General features: G+C 35.7%; 1 protein-coding gene and 1 pseudogene across 1 annotated transcript; both read right to left on the bottom strand.

The window, feature by feature from the left end:
* Positions 1-7549: 7549 nt before the first annotated feature.
* LOC142167460 (uncharacterized) lies at positions 7550-9243 on the bottom strand. Its single transcript, XM_075227611.1, has 3 exons — positions 8928-9243; positions 8693-8829; positions 7550-8566 (listed from the first exon to the last, which is right to left on the bottom strand). Exons 1-3 carry the CDS (start codon positions 9241-9243, stop codon positions 7550-7552), a joined length of 1470 nt encoding a protein of 489 aa, XP_075083712.1.
* Positions 9244-10752: 1509 nt separating this feature from the next.
* On the bottom strand, positions 10753-19968 carry LOC107804505 (hyperosmolality-gated Ca2+ permeable channel 1.7-like; annotated as a pseudogene).
* Positions 19969-21360: the final 1392 nt, after the last annotated feature.

Genomic DNA, 21360 nt, shown 5'->3' with positions numbered 1-21360 from the left:
TTAAAGCACCATTGGGCAATACTCTCACTTGATTTTATGGTTTTTCTTTATGTTTTATTTGCCCCAGTTTCAGATGGCTCGGGCTTCACATAATCTCAAACCGTTCTTATTTCCTTTAAACGTTCTGATCACCTCCCAATGGTTTTACGATTATCTTTTAAGATCAGGCCCAAACTGTGTGCGCATGTCATGTCACCAGAATCAGCGCTGAACAAAAATGATAAAAGGACCAAACAAAAGATGACTGGAAATAATAAAAGACCGGATTTTGCATTAGACTACCGGTGAAATGGTTTGAATAACAAAACAAACAAAAACAAACCAGAATAAAATCGTAAAACAACCTGGACAAAACTTAAACAAGCCGCTATGACAAAATGGAAAGATAAGAAAGTTTGACACAAGACAATATCCGAATTACAACCCTAATAATCCGGACAACAGAAATGACAATAAAATAAGCCACCAAAAGCTTCTCTCTTGCTAACCAAGGAACGGAGCATCCTCCCACTTTATCAAAACTGGCATCTTAGCCACTGAGCTTCGCATCAGTATTGCCCAGACCATTGCCAACTTCAATATCATCAACCTCAGTCAACAAGTCCCCAATAGGATTCGAGTGCTTCTGTCATTAGGCCTGATCCCCGCAAAGTGTGTATCATGATGTGCAGGTAAAGGATTATGCGCGATATTCTGGGTGTCATTGTCCGGCTTACCACAAACCAACCACCTTAACTTTCTTTGCGATTCAAGACAAAACAGGTTAGAATGGACTCAGTCTGTCCTCATTATTAACAACATCTTTTTTTCCCTTTTTTTTTCTTTTTTTTTCTTTCTCTTTTTTTCTTTCTCTTTTTTTTGATTTTTTGTTTGTTGTGGTCGAATCTTATGGAGATTGCCTACGTATCATGACCCCGCATGAATCAGACCTTGTGTAGTTCGGGCTAATAAAAGATAAATAATAATAAAATATTTTTTTTTCAATTTTCATATTAAAACAAACTTGATTACAAAAGTTTAAAAACTGACCATACTAACAGACTTTGACAAAAGACAACAAACGGCCTCGAAAATCAAATAGCCTGCATACTCTAATCAAAGAATTACAAACTCAAAGACGAACGGCCAGTTTCTTTCCCCGTTTGACAAATGCAACCAAACGGTTATTTTTTCAAATGTGGCCCCTTCCCAATTTCATCTGAATTTTGAGGTCGGGAAGGATTACTTTACAACCTTTCACAAACTTGTTTGTTCTTTTATGAAAATAGCCCTTCGACAACCGAAAGATACTATAAGGCTATCTCGGCAAGAACGATTTAAGACATCACCGAAACCGGGTCGGCTTATTTTAATTAAAAACCAAACGGTATTCACTTGACCACTGGCTATTTTTCTTGTTTTTCAAATAATAAAAGACCTGGTTTTGCAAACACGACCTTTCAGCACTTCGGAGACGAAGATTTTAAGGTTGTGCGGGATAACTGGTCGCAACCCAAAAGAATGACCAAAGATGGTCGTTTACGCAAAATCAGCCTTCCGGCGTCCCTTTCGAGAACATTCGGCTGTTTTTGACAAAACAGCGTGACCCAAATTTTTATGACTCTTTTCTTGTTTTTTTTCCAAATTAGAATAATAAAAAATCCGGTATTGCAAACACGGCCTTTCAGCGCCTCTAGGACGAAGATTTTTAAGGCTGTGTGGGTCGACTGGACCAAATCTAAAAAAAAATGACCCAAAGGTGGCTGTTTATGCAAAGTCAGCCTTCCTGCGTTCCTTTCGGGAACATTCAGCTATGTTTTGACAAAAAGCGTCACCTGACTTCTTTATAATGAAACTAAAATTTGACATTTTTTTTGGCTATTTTAGCAAAAGGGGAGGTTGGACCCGATTAGGGCTGCCTACGTATCTCACATCCGGTGAGAATCAAACCAGCGTAGTTCGGGCAATGATGAATGAAGTAAATGAACTAACCTTTTTTTTTATTTGTTTTTTTTAAAGGAAAGACTTATAAAGAAGAAAGGGAGCATTTTTGAAAGAAATGCTTCTAAAAAATATTTTTGAATTTTTTTATCAATTTTGAAAGAAGAATGAAAATATTTTTCTTGGATTTTTTTTTTGAAGAAATTAGAAGAAAATATTTTTTTTAATTTAAAAAAAACAATTAAAAAAAACTTTCTAATGAAATAAATAGTGGAAAATATTTTTGGATTTTTCTTTTGAAAATTGGGGGTCTAAAAAAAACTTTTCTAGAAAGGAAATAAAGAAAAATACTTTTTGGATTTATATATATATTTGCAACAAATAATAAAACCACGTTCAACACACGACTCTTTTTTATTTTCATTTTTGGCATTTTCATAAACAAATAAAAAAAATATTTTAAAAATAAGACTCTTTTTCATTTTCATTTTTCATGGCAAGATAAACTATTTTTTTATTTTGAAAACAAGACAAAGTGAAGATTTTTTTTTCGTTTCACCAAAATGACTAACCTATCTTCCAAACTTAAAAAATAAAAAGACTCTTTTTTTTTGAGTGAAATAAAATAAAACATTTTTCTTTTCTTCACTTTTTCAAGATTTTCGGCAGAATTTCGACATTATTTGGGTATTGTTTTTTTTCTCTTCCTAAAATAGGCGATTAATTCTCTACACAGTTACCTCGCTCTTCTTTTTTTCCATAATTTTCTAATATTCCTGATTTTTCGAAGTCGGTCAGCATGCAAGTTTGAAGCAAATAAATGCGTAAAGCAAACAGGATGTTGCAGGATGGTCTTTTCATTTCAGGTTGCTAGTCCTAGACGGACCCAACCCCTGTGTTGAGTCCCATAAGTCAAAGCAACATGATGCAAATAATCGTTCCTACTAGGGATCCAACATGAATTCATGTTAGTCTATGTTCAAAACCTGAGTCGGTGTTCTAGACTGTGTACCCGAGCGGACAACTCAAATCGAGGAGGGGGCAACTTTCCGGGAACCAAAGGGCCATCCGGCTTAGTAACTTGTCCGGCCTCTTTCTTATTTCAAGGTATGACACTAACAGAATAGGGAGTCTCAACCAGTAAGCACATCCCCGAAGGTAAGAAGAGAATGGTTTCGACACAGTTTATATACAGTTCAGATAATATCAAAGCGGTAAAAGCAGCATTTAGCACATTAGGCTCAAACATGCAAAAATCAGATAAAGCCAAATATAACAATTTATCTAAGCTCGAATTTCTAGCCCTGAACCAGTGATTCTGGGTTAATATTCCCCAACAGAGTCGCCAGAGCTGTCACACCTCCTTTTTCCGCCCCCGCGAGGGGTGAAGGAGTTTTTCCAATTAAAGGACAATCGAAACGGGATTTGTTTATTTATTTTAGAGTCGCCACTTGGGAGATTTAGGGTGTCCCAAGTCACCAATTTAATCCCGGATCGAGGAAAAGAATGACTCTGTATTACAGTCCGCGAACCAGAAATCCGGATAAGGAATTCTGTTAACCCGGAAGAAGGTGTTAGGCATTCCCGAGTTCCGTGGTTCTAGCACGGTCGCTCAATTGTCATATTCGGCTTGTTTATCTGATTTTTTATACAATTATGAGCTTATGTGCAGATTTTAACTCTTTACCGCTTTCATTATTATTATTATTATTTTACGGAGAATTGCAACATTGTGAAAACGTATTTCAGACCACGTCGCAATCAATGCACCCATGGTTATCGACACATTTCGACTCCGTTGAGATTTGGATTTGGGTTACATAAATGCACACCCATATTTAAGAAAATGATTTGTTAAAGACGCGCCTAGAACGACTAGCGTATTGTTGTTTTGGGAAAAGCCGTAAAATTTCTCTAGACGGTCAACTCCGATGTTCTAAGTAATTAATGCATACATTTGTGAGGGCCCCGCAATCTATACATTTTACTAGGCGAGGCTCATCTCATTTATTTTAAATGGACAAATCCTAAAGCGACTACATTTTTTCTATTAAAATTAGTCTCTAAAATAAAGAAAGAAAATCCTAATTAATTACGAGCCTTTTTATTTATTTAAGAAAGCATGGCATACTAATTGCTAGATTAATACAAATATTGATGAAAAGGAATTTTACAAAAAAAAAAATCGAAATTATTAAAAATAAAATTCGACAACTAATATTCAAAAGAATCAAATATAGCTAGATTAAAACTCGCATTGTTATAAAAAATTATTGAGATTAATTATTCATAACCATTTGAAACTAGATTTAACCATAATTACTAAACCTTATTAGAAAGTTTATTAAACTTAAACGTTCTTCTAATCTTGTTTGAACTCAAATCATGCCTTAATGCCTAATTCATGAAATTTAGTTCAAATTCATGCCTTAGCTAAATTTAGCTACTTGTTTACGATTAACCTACTGTTGATAATCTTAAAACCTTCATAACTAGCGAATTAACCCGTTTTGCCGAGCCGATTCATTAAAGACTAACTTATGTTATTTTCTCTTATTCCAATTATTATTCAGTAATACATGAAATAACCTAAATACAATCAATAAAAGGAAGAAAGAAAAAGCGAAATTAAAACTTCAAAATTCCATTCTTCATGTGTATTCATGCTGCCACAGTTTTAACTTGCAATAGCTAGTATTACAGTCGTGTACCTGGTATTGGAAACAAGAGAAGATAAAGATGAGAAGCAGCAGTAGTAGTAACAATGCAGCACAGCAACGACAGTCCAGCAACACAGGAATAGACCAGTAACAGTAGAAATAGCAGAAAACCCAAGAGACTACAACCAAGAAAGAAGTTTCAAGCTTCGATGAAACAATAGCAATTAATGCTGATTTCATACAATGAAGGAAAGTAGAAGATCTTTTTTCAGTTCTTATTCTCTCCTTTTGTTTTTCAATTTCTATCTCTCAATTCTCTTCCAAAACTCTCCTCTCTTTTCAATCTCATCATCCCCCCTTATATACAAAGCAAGACCCCCTTTTACCTCTTTCCCCTTTAACTTTTATTATTACCCACACTTTTACTTTAGTAAAAGTAGTCAACGTGGGCCCCCGTGTTCCCTCTTTTTGAAAAGTAGTCAAAGTAGGCCCCTATGTTCCCTCTTTTTGAAAAGTAGTCAAAGTGGGCCCCCTTGTTCCCTCTTTTTGAAAAGAAGACATCATTATCCACCTTTTCCTTTTTGCTTTTATCATTACGTCTTGCCCCCCACCATAATTAAATAATCTGCAATTGGTTAATTCCCGTATTACCCCTAAAACTACTGTTACTGCCCTGATTCAAAATCTGTTATAACTTCAAAAATCTGTCCAAATAACAATTATCGCACATTTAAATAGCAATTAACTATAAAAATCACACAATTTAGACGTTAAATGCTAAAAATGCAACGTACATTATTTTTATGATTTTGTAAAACAAACTTAAATAAATACTAAATGCAAATGCGACATATTTTTGTAATTTTTTATTAATTTAACCAATAAACACGCACAGACATAAATACAAATAATTATCAAAAATGCCACAAAAATTCTAAAATTGCACACAAAGGAAAATTATTTTATTTTGGATTTTTTGGGAGTAATTCTTTCATTGGGCAAAAATCACGTGCTTACAATCAGCGATCTTCGAGCCAAACTGGCGAAGGCTCGTCAAGACCAAACCGAGCTTATTGAAAAGGTAATATGGCCTTTGAGGATTTGCTATGCATTTATCCGATTAGGTGACTAACACTTCAACTTTGCAGGCCCAGCAGAAGGGCGAGCTGGTGGAGCAGCTTTGAGAAGAGCTCAACATGAAAGAGGCCGAGACCCTAGGGTGGAAGCAACACACAGACAGTCTCGCCTCAGAGAAAGATACGCTTCGGGAACAACTAACTTCAATCGAACGCCAGCTTCAAAATGCAAAGGAGGAAAGCTTGGCCCGGAGCTGCAAAGTTGAGGAGCTCGAAGTTAAATTAGCCGTTGAGCTTGCGAAGGCTAAATCTGAGGCAAAGGCATTTGTGTCCTCATACCGAGCTGATGTTGAAGCTACTAACACTCGGGCACAAGAGATCTCCAGTGCGGCTGAAGTTAAGTTATCATGTGCCCTCGACCATGCCAGGCAACCGTTTCGGAGAGAAACTCTCGAGGAGGTGCACGCTCGTGGCTTCGACCTCTCTACTGATATTGAAAAAGCAAAAACTTTGGAGGAAGAGGCTGCCGCTTTACTCTCCGATAACGAGGATTTCGCTAGTGGCTTCGAGAGCGGGGGAGATGAGGACGAATTCCCCAAGGAGGAGATTCCCGAAGATACGGCTCCCGAGGATGTGGCTTCCAGAGATGTAGTTCCCGGGGATGTGGCCCCGAAGTAGATTAGGTTCCTTTGTTTTGTTTTTGTGTATGGCCCTTTGCGGGCGTTGTAAATACTCTATGTGAATATAAGGAATTCCCTTTCTTCTTGCTTTATCTCCGATTTGTATAAAATTCTTCTTTGTCTTCATTTTGTTACAAATTTTGATAACTTCAATGATCAAGTGAACATCAGCTCGGATTCTGAATATAACAACCCTTAGTTTTTTTGTAATCAATGGGCGATCTTCGAACTATTAGTATAATACCTCTTAAGGCTTTTGTTAACCCTCTAGCTATGTTTAAGTTGATTTAATGTGAGCTCGGGATGACGAGGCTCTTGAGTCCGAATTGAGTGAGAGTAAAGTCTCGAACTCCGCATGCTTCGGCCCTTAGACTCTTTTATATTAGCCCTTAGGCTCTTTTAGGTCGGCTCTTAGGCTCTTTGAGTTGGGCCAATTCGGCCTCTAAGACGGCTATAATTTTTCCCTCTATTCGGTTAAAAGACTTAGTGAAAATTTCTTTATGGCTTAGCATGTGTTTTTTGTACCCGTTGGGTTTTTCGAAGGTTCGATCGATCGGAACCTCATTTACAATCAGCTCGTGTTACGATAATTGAATACCTCTTGAGGCTTTTTTCGAAAGCTGATATTATCGTAGTCTTTAAATTATTCGAGCCCTTTTTGCTTTTGCCGAAGGTAGCCTAGTTTAGCCGGTTTCTCAAAGTATTTGTAGGCCTTTAACTTATAGAGGAAGTCGGACGTCTCCGAGCCGCATTATTTCGGTCGTAGCCTTTAATATGGCTGTAGCCTTTAATATGGTCGTAGCCTTCGGGTATGTCTCTTGGGCTTGTTTCCCGATAACCCTTCGAACTTGTTTAAAAGGTTAGTCCCCGAGTATGATGGCCTTGGCCTTTATGTCGAGGGGATGCCTCTTTGAGGTCTTATGAATTCGAGTTTAGATGACTCGAATGCATTGACTGTCGATGACAGTCCCCGAGTATTCGAGGTGTATTCGCGTTTTGGCCCTTGAGCTATTTCTTGCAAAATCGCAAGTATGATGTTCGTATAGTCACAAATTTCTTTGAGACACAAAGAGTTTTTTTTTGGTAATTAAAGTTTTCATTAATAACCAAAAGTATTTACAAATCGATCAAACTTTATACTCAGTCTGATTTTTCTCTAAGCATTTATCTCTCTGTATATCCTCCTACTTACACATCTTACTATTAGTTCTAACTACCTAGGAAATTTACAGTGTTGCAACATCCTCTTATTAGTACTACTAGCTCGAACATGACAAATATATGCAATCTCTCTAGCCACTGTGTCCTCTATAGTCTCCTTTTGCTCAAAAATCCTTTTGTTCCTTTCCATCCAGATTGCATACACATATTCTGTGTATATCATCTTTACTATTCTTGATTTGGCAGACTTCCCTTTGGTGTTCTGTTCTATCCAGTGTTGCATTTGGTTCCATGTATTCAAATTTCTCCAGGTGATCTGTATCCATTGCATAATCTTCTGCCATATATATCTTCTTATTGGGCATTTAACAAATAAATGATCTCTTGTTTCTGCTACTGTTTTGCACATGACACATCGACTATCCACTTGAATTCCCCATTTTTCTAATCTTGTAGCTGTTAGTAATCTGTTTTGCTGCTGCAACCAAGTGATAAACCTTGCCTTTGGTCTTGCTTCATTGTTACACATGATATTTTTCCATGTTACTTTAGGCAGCTCCCCAACCATTTTCAGATAGATATTCCTGATCATACTTTTATTCTTCATATCTTCTGGTTGTACATATCCTAGATTCTCTCTTGCCTTGAGTATCTTCTTGACCATCCAACTAGCTTGTAGAGGGATAGTCATACTCTCCAGTGTTTGAGATTTTATGTAGTATTCATGGATCCATTTAATCCATAGAATTTCTTTTTTGTTCTTCAAATCCCAGCAAGTTCTAATTATGGCAACTTTGTTCCACAATCTGAGGTTAGTGAGATTCAGACCTCCTGCTGTTTTAGGCAAACATATCTTGCTCCAAGCTACCAATGATTTCTTGGTGATTTCATTGGTTCCTGACCAGATGTAACTTCTACAATATCCTTCAATTGCTTTCATCACCTTAGCTGGAATAATGAATAATTGTGCGCAATATGATTGGATGCCAAACAATACTGATTTCACCAACTGTACTCTCCCTGCGTATGATAATTTCTTTGCAGTCCATGATGATATTCTTGTTGTGATCTTGTTGATTAGAGGTTGTCATTCCACCAGTTTTAGTTTTCTAGTGGCTAATGGAATCCCTAAATACTTGAATGGTAGTTCTCCTTCCTTGTAACCTAGGACATGTTGAATTTCCTACTTGTGTACCTCTGCAACTCCTCCATAATATATTGCACTCTTGGATTGATTTGCTATTAGCCCTGAAGCTTTTCTGAATATCTTGAATTTTTCCTGTAGCAGCTGCATTGAAATTATTTCCCCCTTAGCAAACATTAAGAGGTCATCTGCAAAGCACAGATGAGTGATGCTAAGTTTGGAACAATTTGGATGGAATTTGAAGTACTTCTCCTCTTTCAGTGCATTAAGGTTCCTGCTTAGATACTCATATAGATGCACTCATCAAGACTTCCATTTAGAAAAGTGGTCTTGACATCCATTTTCCAGATCTCATAATTGTAATGAGCAACAATGGATAAGAGAATCCTAATGGATTTAAGCATGGCTACCGGCGAAAAAGTTTCCTCATAATCGATCCCTTCTTTTTGAGTAAACCCTTTTGCAACAAGCCTAGCTTTAAAAGTTTGCACTTTTCCATCCACTTCTCTCTTATTCTTATAGATCCATCTACAACCTATGGGTTTGAGACCAGTAGATGGTTCTACAAGATCCCAGACTTGATTGGAGTACATGGACTCCATTTCACATTTCATAGCATTAACCCATTTATCAGCATCTATATCATGTAGTGATTCATCGTAATTAATAGGTTCTGTATTAGGCTCTTCAGGGATTCTATCATAATATTCTCCCAAGAGCACAAACCGGAGAGGTTTTCTAATAATTCTCCCACTACGACTAGTCACTACAGGTGGAGGCTAATTTTGTTGTTGAATCACAACATCATTTTCTGGAACTGAAGCCTCAATGTTATCCTCCACACCTTGCAGTGCTGGGATATCATTAACTTCTTCCTGGAGTGCAGGTTGCATAACAATTTTAGGTTGTTTAACAATCTGAGGTTGCTCAACATTACTCCCACTACTTTGGGGTAGTGAAATGTCAGGCAATTGCTCTTGTGCAATCTGCTGCCTATTGACATTTCTCCCACTACGATAATGTAGTGGTATGTCAATAATGGCTTCCGGGATACGTTCTAGAGATGAGTCTTTAGTTACTCCATTGTTTAATTCCGGTAAAACTAGTTTACTTCTAGGAATATGGTTCGTTAGATAGTCCTCTTCTAAAAATCTGGCATTTGTCGTAATAATTACCTTCTTTTCTTTGGGACAATAAAACAAACCGCCTTTTGTTCCTTTTGGATATCCAATAAAAATGCATACTTCTGTCCTTGATTCCAATTTATCCGTTTTCCCTTTCAGCACATGTGCTGGATAACCCAAACCTGAATATGCCGTAAATTTGGCTTGCACCCAGTCCACAATTCTACTGGAGTTGAAGGTACTGACTTTGAAGGAACCAAATTTAGATGTAGTTTGCTGTTTCTAAAGCATATCCCCAAAAGGAAGAAGGCAAATCAGAATAATTTAACATTGATCTAACCATTTCCATAAGGGTCCTATTTCTTCTTTCTGCCACACCATTTTGTTGTGTAGATAATTGAGATGTAATTCCATTATCTGATAAGTATTTTATGAATTCCGCAGAAAGGTATTCACCACCACGATCAGATCGCAATGTTTTGATATATTTATCATGTCGTTTCTCCGTTTGCGTCTTAAATTCTTTGAATTTCTCAAAGCATTTAGACTTACGTCGCAACAGATAAATATATCCATATTTTGAGTAATCATCTGTGAAAGTCACAAAATACTCAAAACCACTTCTTTCTTGTATATTCATAGGACCACACAAATCAGAGTGAATTAATTCTAGCTTATCACTGGCTTTATTTCCTTTTGAGGGGAAATGTCTCTTGGTTATTTTGCCTTCTAAACAGGATTCACATGTTGGTAGTGACTCCACTTTCAATGAACTCAAAGGTCCATCAGAGACCAATCTCGAAATCCTATTTAGATTTATATGGCCTAGACGTAAGTGCCACAAATAAGTTTGACTCAATTCAGAAATACGTTTTCTTTTATGTGGTAGATTAATGTTATTTAGTTCTTTGGTTGTTGTAGCACATGAGGAGATATATCAAGAATAAAAAGGTCATGTACTCTAGCAGCAGTGTAGATAAAACATTTATTAAACTTAATAATAGCAGAGTTATTACCAAAATAAGCATTATAACCAGCATCCATTATTTTCGAAACCAAAATCAAATTCCTTCTAATAGAAGGTACATAGAGAACATCTTTTAAAACTAAAACTCTATCATTACTAAACGAAACTCTAATATCTCCTAAAGCTAAAGCTGGTGCTGGCTCGCCATTGGCTTGAAAAACGCAAACTTCATCCTCACTTAGCCGCCGCGTTTCCTGAAACCCTTGCAAAATAGTGTAGATGTGATTAGTGGCTCCCAAATCTACACACCAAAACATGGTAGAAACAGTCGCTAAACAAGTTTCAACGACATTTAAATTTGAATTACCTTGCTTATTCAACATTGCCAGATAGGCAGGGAGTTGCTTCTTGTGATGCCCAGGTTGCTTGCAATGATAGCACTTGCCTTTGGGCTTTTTCACACCAGCCGCACCACCAGGTGCCAGAACCTTTTGAGCCTTCTTCCTTTTCTTATTGTCTTTCGACTTAGAAACCGAAGCTTTCTCAACATTGAGTGCCATAACTGGAGCTTATTGTTTGATATAGATTTTGCCGCTTGCAGCTCATTCAACAATTTCACTAGTGACAAATCCATTTTGTTCATATTATAGTTCAAGTGAAACTGTTGAAAACTGTCAGGCAGAGTCTGCGGGACCATCTCAACTTGAGACTCCTTATCAATCATAGCTCCAAGGACCTCCAGTTCATTCAGAAGACTCATCATCTTCAGAACATGGTCCCTGACCGATGATCCTTCAGCCATCTTGGTGTTCAAAAGGGCTTTCATGGTTGTCTGCTTAGCTGCACGATTTTGCTCACCGAACATCTCTTTGAGACTTTCGAGCATATCATAAGCAGACCCCATAGACTGATGCTGATGCTGATGTTGCAAAACATTCGCCATAGAGGCAAGATGTAACATCGCGCCATCTCATCAGCCTTAACTCATTTGTCATAGGCCTTAACCTGATCATCAGTAGCATTTTCAGGTTTTTCTGGGCACTCCTCAGTGATTACAAATTTGTAGCCTTCAGCAGTTAGGACAATATCAAAGTTCCTTTTCCAGTCAACATAATTCGGTCCTTCTAACTTGTTTTGGTTCAAAATTGAGGTAAGTGGGTTGAATGAAGACATGGTTAATCTGAGAGATATTCACATTAAATAGATTATTAGATATGTATTTAGAATGATTCAAAACAACACATTACACATATAATCGTGCTCATTGAACAGTTAGATTCGTTAGGAAAACTTAACTATTCATGCAAAATATATGAGTGATGTAAGATATTAACCCCATAAATTTAAACAGGACCAACTCAGATGGAGAGTAAACTGTTAATTTAAGATAGGTAAATATCACTTTTATAAACTCTAGTTTCATTTTATCAACATGTAACTCAGTTGGAGAGTTAATACAAGTAATGAAATAACTAGAGGCAAAACTACAGTAATCATCTATAATGAATTTATCCGATGTGGAAGAAGACCTATGTCAACATATAAATTCATTATATTATTGTAAAACATGATTGGAAACAATGAGAATTGAACCCTACCACCACAGATTTCTATTAATATTTTTTTTATTAAAAAAAATTCCAGAAAAAAGAAAAAAAGGCCAAAACTCCATCTAAACGACCCCGAAAGTTTAAAAAACGACGTACATCGTCAAATTTGAGGTCAATCGGAGTTCGACAGAATTTCAGAATTCTAAAATTTCTAGAATTTGTTTTTGGCGTTTTAAGGGTTTTTAATTATTTTGACTTGTTCAAATCACATAATATACTGATGTTTATTAACACATGATTTCAGGACTCAAAATAATTTTTTTTTGTTTAATAAAAACGTGTTTAGACAGAATTGTAAAAACAATATGTTTTTCAATAGTCAAAAACGGTACTGTTCATAATTCTGTATATTAATCCAAAATTACAGAACTAATATCATACAAAACAGTCAAGTTTTTATTAATATAACACTATGATTATGTACATAACTCAACTAAAACAGATTAATGGTATTAATTCACTGTTTATGCATATGTATATTAACCCATAATTACAGAATTAATAACATTCAAAAACACAGTCACATTTTTATCAAAAAAAATTGCTATTCAGCAATAAACGTAATTTAAACATAATGTTATTTAAATGTAACACCATTGTTTATACATGTGTATATTAATTCATAATTTCAGAATTACAGAATTAAGATACTAATAAATGCAATCACGTTTTTAACATAGAATAATCATCCCAAACATGTATCAATAAATAACACGTTTTAATATTACTCTATGCATGCAGTATTACATTATCTAGTTAGATGTAAGACGACGTCTGATACCAATTGTTAGACCATGCACAGCGAAAGCAAGCATACAATCCAGGCATCAAATACATGTAAACTAGACAACGCAATAGTAACGAGATTAGAAGCACTAACCTCTTGAAGTAGTTGCACAAACCTTCCAAACAGCAAGAATCCAGGGCTGCAGTCTTCTGCTATTTGCCTAGTAAAACCTTGGACGATTTTGTTATTGGGTGGGCAAGAACAATACAACTGAAAGGTAAGTTATTAGGTGAAACTAGTCTTCCTTTAATAAACCCGAAATTAAGCCACAAAAGGAGCTCAAAAACGTGTAGGATTCTGCAAGTAGAATCCTACTCTAACTCAAAAGGATAACTTTTCTCCCAAACTACTTTTTACCCAAGTTTGTCCAGGTTTTTACTAGGTATAGCAGGGACCAAAAAATAATAAGAGACTACTAATTATAGTATTAATTCGAAATTAGCATGAATTAATTGCAGTTTTTTAGTGGAATAAATTGCAATTAATTATAGTAAGAATTAATTCATGCTAATTTCGAATTAATACTATAATTAGTAGCCTCTTATTATTTCTGTGGTCTCTGTTATACCTAGTAAAAACCTAGACAGACTTGGGTAAAAAGTAGCTTGAGAGAAAAGTTATCCTTTTGAGTTAGAGTAGGATTCTATTTGCAGACTCCTACACGTTTTTGAGCCCCTATTGTGGCTTAATTTCGGGTCTATTAAAGGAAGACTAGTTCCACCTAATAACTTACCTTTCAGTTGTATTGTTCTTGCCCACCCAATAGCAAAATCGTCCAAGGTTTTACTAGGCAAATAGCGGAAGACTGCAACCCTGGATTCTCGCTGTTTGGAAGGTTTGTGCAACTACTTCAAGAGGTTAGTACTTCTAATCTCGTTACTATTGCGTTGTCTAGTTTACATGTATTTGATACTGGATTGTATGCTTGCTTCCGCTGCGCATGGTCTAACAAGTATATCATCAGTAACGAAAGGAGTTATCTCATCTCAGCTGCAGCAATATTATATGTTGATCACAGAAAGTAGTAAACCTTTAAACAAAGGAAAGCACTCCAAACAAAGAGTAGTCAGCATGTTTATATATCATCCTTTTAGATGAGAAACAAAACTCACTCTGTTGGAGACTGGTCGAGAAACCTCTGAAGCTGTTGAAATGCAGCACCAGTAATGATACTTCCAAAGAACACATTGACAATGACAAACAAATGATATTTAGATGCTGATCTTCTGTCCAAAGATGAGAGCGATGTAAAGCCTTCTATTTTTGACATGGTCATTAGAATCATAGGAAGAAGAATCAGAAATATCTTCAATACAATCCCGGGTAGAAAACCTTGGACAAATGATTTGACAACATCCTTGTAGAAGAAATTCCAGCAGCGCGGACATTAGAAATTGACTTTTAATGTACAAGAAGTTCCACAAGTGCAAATATATTCAAAATAACATTTAAGAATTGACTCTATTCATTGCAATATAGCAAAAGTGACTCCATACAAGATATAGGCAAGGTAACTGTTACAAGTAATTCACATTAACATTGAGGGGAACAACTCAATTACTAAGTGAAACAACTTAATAGTTTATACGACTTCTTTACTTTCCAAGAAACTACACCTAATAGACGCATTACTTATGAATCGCAGTTGTTCTAACAGAGACAAATAAATTTCAAAAAAGCAGTCTTTCCCAAAGTTTAGCTCATTTGATCAACTCTAAAAGCTAATATAGAACAGGTAAAAACATTGTCAATCACATCCAGTATATTCAGATGTTTTCTTACACTTTTTTTTTGAATTTATAAAAAACTACAAGCACACATGTAGCAAATTTATCCGAGTTAGAAGTATCACGTACATTTCTATTAATGACTTCAGGAACGGAAGAACCTTTTTGATGCCATCAATGCTTGCAAATGCTTGAACGAATCCAATAGGGATCATAAAAAAGAAAGTAAGAAAGAAGAAAGCAACAGCCATTAGCAGTCTCCGGACAGCAAGTTGAATATATGGTATTGAAAGATTACCCCAATAGACATCACGTGGTTCAGGAGCCCATTCTGTCAACCAATTGGTTGAGTTTCTTGATTGTTGTGTTTGAGCACATACAGCTGCTCCCCAACGAGATTTAAATGAGACAAATGCTGCAGGAACGATTGCCTTGGGATCACTTATAACCTTTTCTCTTTCTTCAGCTTCCTACATCAAAGAGGAAAGCCAATTACTGTAGTGCCATGAAAGATTCGCTATAATATGTGTTAACTTCTTTAAGCTTTCTCCACCAGCAAAATTTACATTTTGTTACTAATCTGTTACCTCCAAAGCATCATCTTAGCGATAGAAGGGGTCAAACCAGAAAAGTCTGATGGTTTATAGAAATAAAAATCATTTGATTCCCTGTACATAAATGACATGGTACTTGTTTATACGTTGAACTTACGAGTTAAGGCTTAGTTGTTGTTTTTATGCTACATTAGATTCAGTATTTTAGACTAGTTAGAGACTTGTTGTAGTGTAGGGATAGGTATGAGATCTAGTTAATACCTTAAGTTGTGGTTAAGACACAAATTATTTTGTAGTTGTTTCATACTAATTGATTTATCAAATTGTATTGCATAACAATCTCAGGCTTTTGGAAGGCTTATATGTCCTTTACACAGTTCCCTATTGGCAGATTTATGTCTCTAGATTCAACCAAGTATCCATTGAAGCAGAGTGTGTTTTAGTTGCTTCTTCCTTAACATACATCTGCTGTGTACATCATTTGCTTTATCAACAGGCAGCTCATTTCACAAGAAAAAAAAGAATGTAACATAACAAATAAATGAGTTCGCCATATAAAATAGACATAGGAATTAGAAGCAAGTGTAACCCATGGTCAGAGAAACTTACTTCTTTGCCCAACTTCTCAATTTCAGTCATATAATAGTCGATGGCATCCACAGATTTTCCCCAAAGGCCCCAAAAGCCTGTCTATACATGACAGAATATGAGACTCAGTTATGAGCAGAAACTCAATACATTTAACAAGAAGCAGAAACAGGCAATGAAATGGAAATAAAGTCTTGCTGAACAAAGCATAATACCTTAATTTTTGGCCTCTTCATAGGGTTTCTCTCATACTTGGTTTGGTAGTACGTAAGCCAATTACGGAAACTCTTTTTCTTTTCCACCAATTCAGCAAGCTTATTTGCATTGTAAACAACCTACAAGTAACATCAATTTAAGGTTCATCTGTTGTAGTAACTGCACAATACCACAGTAAATAAGAATGAAAATGGTTCTACTCCTAAATTTCTCATAATCACTAAGCTAGACAGAACATATTTTTTTCTAAATAAATGCCAGACCACACATACTTTGACTACGTAACCTAAACAGAAAGAGAAATGATATATCTTTGCCTGTCAAATACTGAAATACTTCGTACATAAATATTCTAATACAGTACAAACCTGATGTGACAGATAATGATCTGGATGATTCATGCGGAAGAAATGTTCAACGTGCTCGTCCACTGATTCATCAGGATCTGGTGGGATATTTTTAACAAGGACCCATGTGAGGAATCAGAATTGGTAACTGACCAAACATTGTATGTATAAACACTCGTAACATTTATGGTCAACAAAATACGTATGGCACCCACCGTGAACTGATCAGGCCGACAGTTTTCAGAGGCAAGAAAATGCAGTCTCATTGTTGATATTGTCTTGTATTCTTTGTACAAAATATAGAAAGTCCAAAATGTGAATACATAAGCCATCATCACGTGTGCTCAAAACCTGAAAGAATATGACAAGCTTTTCATTTGGAAAAATCTGCAAAGGCATAAGTCTCCTCCTTTAGCAAACCAAAAAAACATCAAATTTCCAACAAAAAAAATATTCTTTGCATTCATTTACTATAATTTTGTGTGGAAACTATAATTACTAGTTTATCATGGTTAGTGTGGATATGGAAGGAGATATTGCAAATAAAGGCAACTGTAGTCCCTCGGCCTGCCAGCAATACTAAATGAAGAGCGCTATTTGGTACACTTTCTGTTTTTTGTTATAGAATTGAAGAAAACAAAGTATCGATTTTTTGTCACAGGTACATGACTACATGTTCATTAATATCTTTTTACAAACATACGAAACATACATGAATTTATTTTTAATCCCTTTATTACAGCAACTTATAATTTTTGACAAACATATTAATGAATTCTGATGTGCATTTATTCATCAAGCTAATTATTCAATGTGGAACATACTCTACCAACAAATGCCTTTCACAAAAAATGGTTAGATAGAATCAAGTAGCCACTTACAACAACAAGATCAAGCTGAGGTGCTAATACAAAATGGAAACAAGTTAACCCTCACCTTTGTGATCCTGAAGGGACATTGGATATGGAAACTCTATCAATATTACTGAATGTTAGATCCTCAATGTGCTCTAATGTTTCCCCAGCAGTCCAATTAACAGGCACTAAAACCGCAAAAGAAAGCATTGTGATAGGAACAAAGATTTTCAAGCTGCATTGATATTTCAGGAGTTAGATAATATACAAGGAACTTTGTAAAACAAGTTTCCAATATCTTTTACTTATCCTTTGTTCTAAATTTCCAAATAGAGCTCTTTGTTATCATCTCCTTATGAAATGCAAAAGGAATAACGCAAACCTTGTGGGACTCACCCAAGAAGGTAAATCCGTCTATACACTGCAGAATCAAGACCAGCATGATCTATAAGCTCTTGTTCTGGCATTTTTACAGCTGCAGGCATCCAGTTCAAGAACCTAATGTATGTTCTGAAGTCCAAGTTTACAAATTTATTAACAAATGCTCCAGAACTTCTAGGACTTGCTCGTATACCCTTCAAATACCATTTAGGGAAGTACACTCTGTCATTGATTGGCTGAAGCCGTACAATTGCAAAGGCCAAAAGGAAAATGAGTGCAGATAGTAGGTTGATCACAGCTGAAACAGAAATATCTTGAACACTAGCCATGTCTCCCTTGAAATGTTAGATGTCACCTGTTATTTGAGTGGAATATTTTTAGAATATTTCTAAAGGAAATGATAGGGTAAAAAGTGTAGATTTCACTAATAGTATGTATACTCCCTCCGGTCCACAATAAGTGACCAATTTGCTTTTTTTATTTTGGTCCAAAATAAGTGTTCATTTATATAATCAAGAAAAAATTCAATTTGTTTTTCCAAAATTACTCTTATGTAAGTATCCTAAAAAGTCATTTACTTACATTTGAGAAGAAAAGTAAGTGCTAATATAACTATGGTGCAATATTTAATGAAGGGTAATTTAGCCACACTAACTATTTCGTCTAGAATTTAGTATTTCCTTAATGGCTGTGCCCAAAGCAAATTGGTCGCTTATTGTGGACCGAAGGGAGTATAAAATAAGAGATATTGTTTGCTTTATCCTTCTCTTTTCTTTCATATTTTTCATTCTGGAACAAATCAATCTCCATTCTTACGACCCACTGTTAAAGATATAATGTGATAATGAAGGAGTCGAACATGAGATAATACCTGAGGAATTAGACCTGGGAATGATGAGAAAGCATAAAATTCATTGATATTATGCGTATGAACAAAGAGGAACTGCTTTGCTTTTTTTTTTCGTATTTCAGAAATGTTAACAGGAATGTTGTTACTTCAGTTCCAGCAATTTTTGCTTTATTAGTAAGGACAGAAGAACGCTTGGAAAATGGATCTGCAGATTGAGGACACTCCTAACTGGGGAATTTTAGCAATTATCAATAATTTGACTATAGCATCCTCCAATGTTAACCATCAAAACTTACATAAGTCACCTAAACTTGTTGAAAACATGTAACATAATGACACGATTACTACTCAGTGAAGTAAGAAAATATTAATATGTACTATAAATAGGAAATTCCTACAGGCTACTGTGCTTACTGTAGAGAACAAATTAAAGAGATAACATAATATGTTAATCACCTATAAGCTGCATGGGAACTGTAAAAAGAGAAATGAAAATCCAACTTCAGTTCTTTCAGAAAGCACTCACATGCAGGGGTGGAGGGGGTTCGGCTGAATCCAGTATTTGTTATAAAAATTAATTAAATATATTTAAACTATTAATTTAGAACTCAGTAAATTAAAACGACTAAAATCCCAAACTCATAAGCTTGAAATCTTGGCTCCACCTCACCTCTGCTCACATGATTGTCATTATATGCCCATAACTAGGGAATATGACATTGAGGGCTTGGGATAGCTTTGTCATTATGATGGTTGACTCTTGAAACATTCACCACTACTGGGCAGCTATTGTACGCAGCTTTACCGTGCATTTCTGCAAGAGACGGCTTCCACGGCTCGAACCCGTTACCTCCTGATCACATGGCAACAAACTTTATCCCATGACAGCAACATTCACCACTACTGGCTAATTGAAAAAAGAAGTGGTCTATAAATAAAGCAAGCCTGAAGAATTTTGATTATCCAATAGAACTGTGACTTAAAATTTCAGCTACAGAAGAATACCGAAGTACAAACTAACCAGAAAAATGCCACAGCCAGAGGGAAAGCGACGACGTCAGATTCTGGCACACAAAATCATCCAAAGAGAGAACACATAACAGCTATCGCCTTTCTTGTTATCATAAGAAGTCTGAAGAAAGGAAGAATTAGAGTTTGCTTTGAAAGAGAGGACATAGTAATTAGAGTTTCTTAGCTGGATGGAATTGGTCGGTAGCGGGACCTGAGAGGGCGGCAACAAGAATGGACACGGCACGGCCGGCATTTAGAGAGGGCGAGACCATGTCATAACAGCGTTTTGAAAAGTTTGATGCTAAACGGATAGCCCAATATTTAATTTCTTTAATATCGAATCTAGTTAAGTTTCGTGATTAACTCATAACATACTACTACAATAGATAATATATACATTATTAATATGATTTTATATCGAATGCCTTAGCTATAAGTTATATACGCTTATTTATATGTATATATATATATATATATATATATATATATATATATATATATATATATATATATATATATATATATATGTGTGTGTGTGTGTGTGAAAAGAAGCCGCACGATTGCGAGCTGGACCGTAAACTGGTTCAACAGGGGAAATATGTTGCATAGCAGGTAGAAGTCTGTGATTAGAAAAAGAATGTCTATTATAAATAGTAGACTTATCATCAAATTGAATACAAATCCTACCATCCGGATTTTGAGTGACATGCGAAAATTCAGTATTTGACAAGTCGTTAGTAATCTGACTTGGGGATATAACAGAATTTAAAGTCCATGTAGTCGGAAAATTAATTTCCTCCCATCTGATAGGTCTCCTAGTGGTGACCTTGGACTTTGCAAAATTGGTTTCGACCAATATGGTCTGATCCGAAGTATCGTATAACTTACATTTCGGATTTAAAGTAGATAATAATTTGAAATAAATCCTATAGGACAGACATATAAGTTCAGAACCAGGCGCATAATTATAACCATGCGTTTTCACATTTAAAGTTAAAGCATCAAGAATATTAACATCAGAAAGAGATAGTTGCAAATTGGGTTGAGTATTAAAATATACTGGACCATAGGCCACTGTAGATTCTATCGAACCCATTAGAGACTGTCTGAAATTCAGATTTCTAGCATCTCTAAGAGCTGCTAAGAAGGTCTCTGGTAACCCTTTAAGGGTTAAAGGTTTAAAAGCAATTTGAACCATACCAATATGCACATAATGGTAATGATGTTTATATAAATCTATATCATGCTTGTTTAACAAACGAATAGTCTGTTCAGATGAATTTAATGCTAAAGACTGTTCAGTCGTTTTTATCAATTGTTTAGAAGAAAGTTTATCAAACCAACCATAATCATAAATGGTTTTTATAGAAACTTTAGGAATTGTCCATTTATTTAGCAAATCAAGGTTTTGAGGTATATCTACCTCTTCAAGTCTAGTACTTTTAGTACTTGTTTCTCCCAGATCCATTCCAAAAGCTTCATATCTATGCTAAAGCTTTCATATCTATTACACAATTACCATGAAAATTCCTAGGCTCTGATACCATTTTTCACACCAGGATCTAGGTAGGCGGGCGGTAGTCCGCACGACCATCCAGATCTAGCTGCTTTAGTACACTTTTAAAGGTTGGCGGTAGTCCGCACGACCAATAAGGATTCGAAATATACGGAAATTCTATTATAGTTTAATGACTGTATGGAAG

The sequence above is a fragment of the Nicotiana tabacum genome, chromosome 12, assembly GCF_000715075.1.
Source record: "Nicotiana tabacum cultivar K326 chromosome 12, ASM71507v2, whole genome shotgun sequence".
Classification (NCBI taxonomy): domain Eukaryota; kingdom Viridiplantae; phylum Streptophyta; class Magnoliopsida; order Solanales; family Solanaceae; genus Nicotiana; species Nicotiana tabacum.
Note: the sequence above shows the minus strand (reverse complement) of the source record. Positions and strands in the feature narration are given on the sequence as shown.

What these genes read in the sequence shown, in the direction of transcription:
- LOC142167460 (XM_075227611.1), bottom strand. Translation starts at nt 9,243, where the DNA reads ATGGAGTCCATGTACTCCAATCAAGTCTGGGATCTTGTAGAACCATCT. An exon ending in TGATGAGTGCATCTATATGA is followed by an intron (nt 8,830 to 8,927) that starts GTATCTAAGCAG and finishes TGTGCTTTGCAG; the next exon opens with ATGACCTCTTAATGTTTGCT. An exon ending in ATTATGGAGGAGTTGCAGAG is followed by an intron (nt 8,567 to 8,692) that starts GTACACAAGTAG and finishes CTAATCAACAAG; the next exon opens with ATCACAACAAGAATATCATC.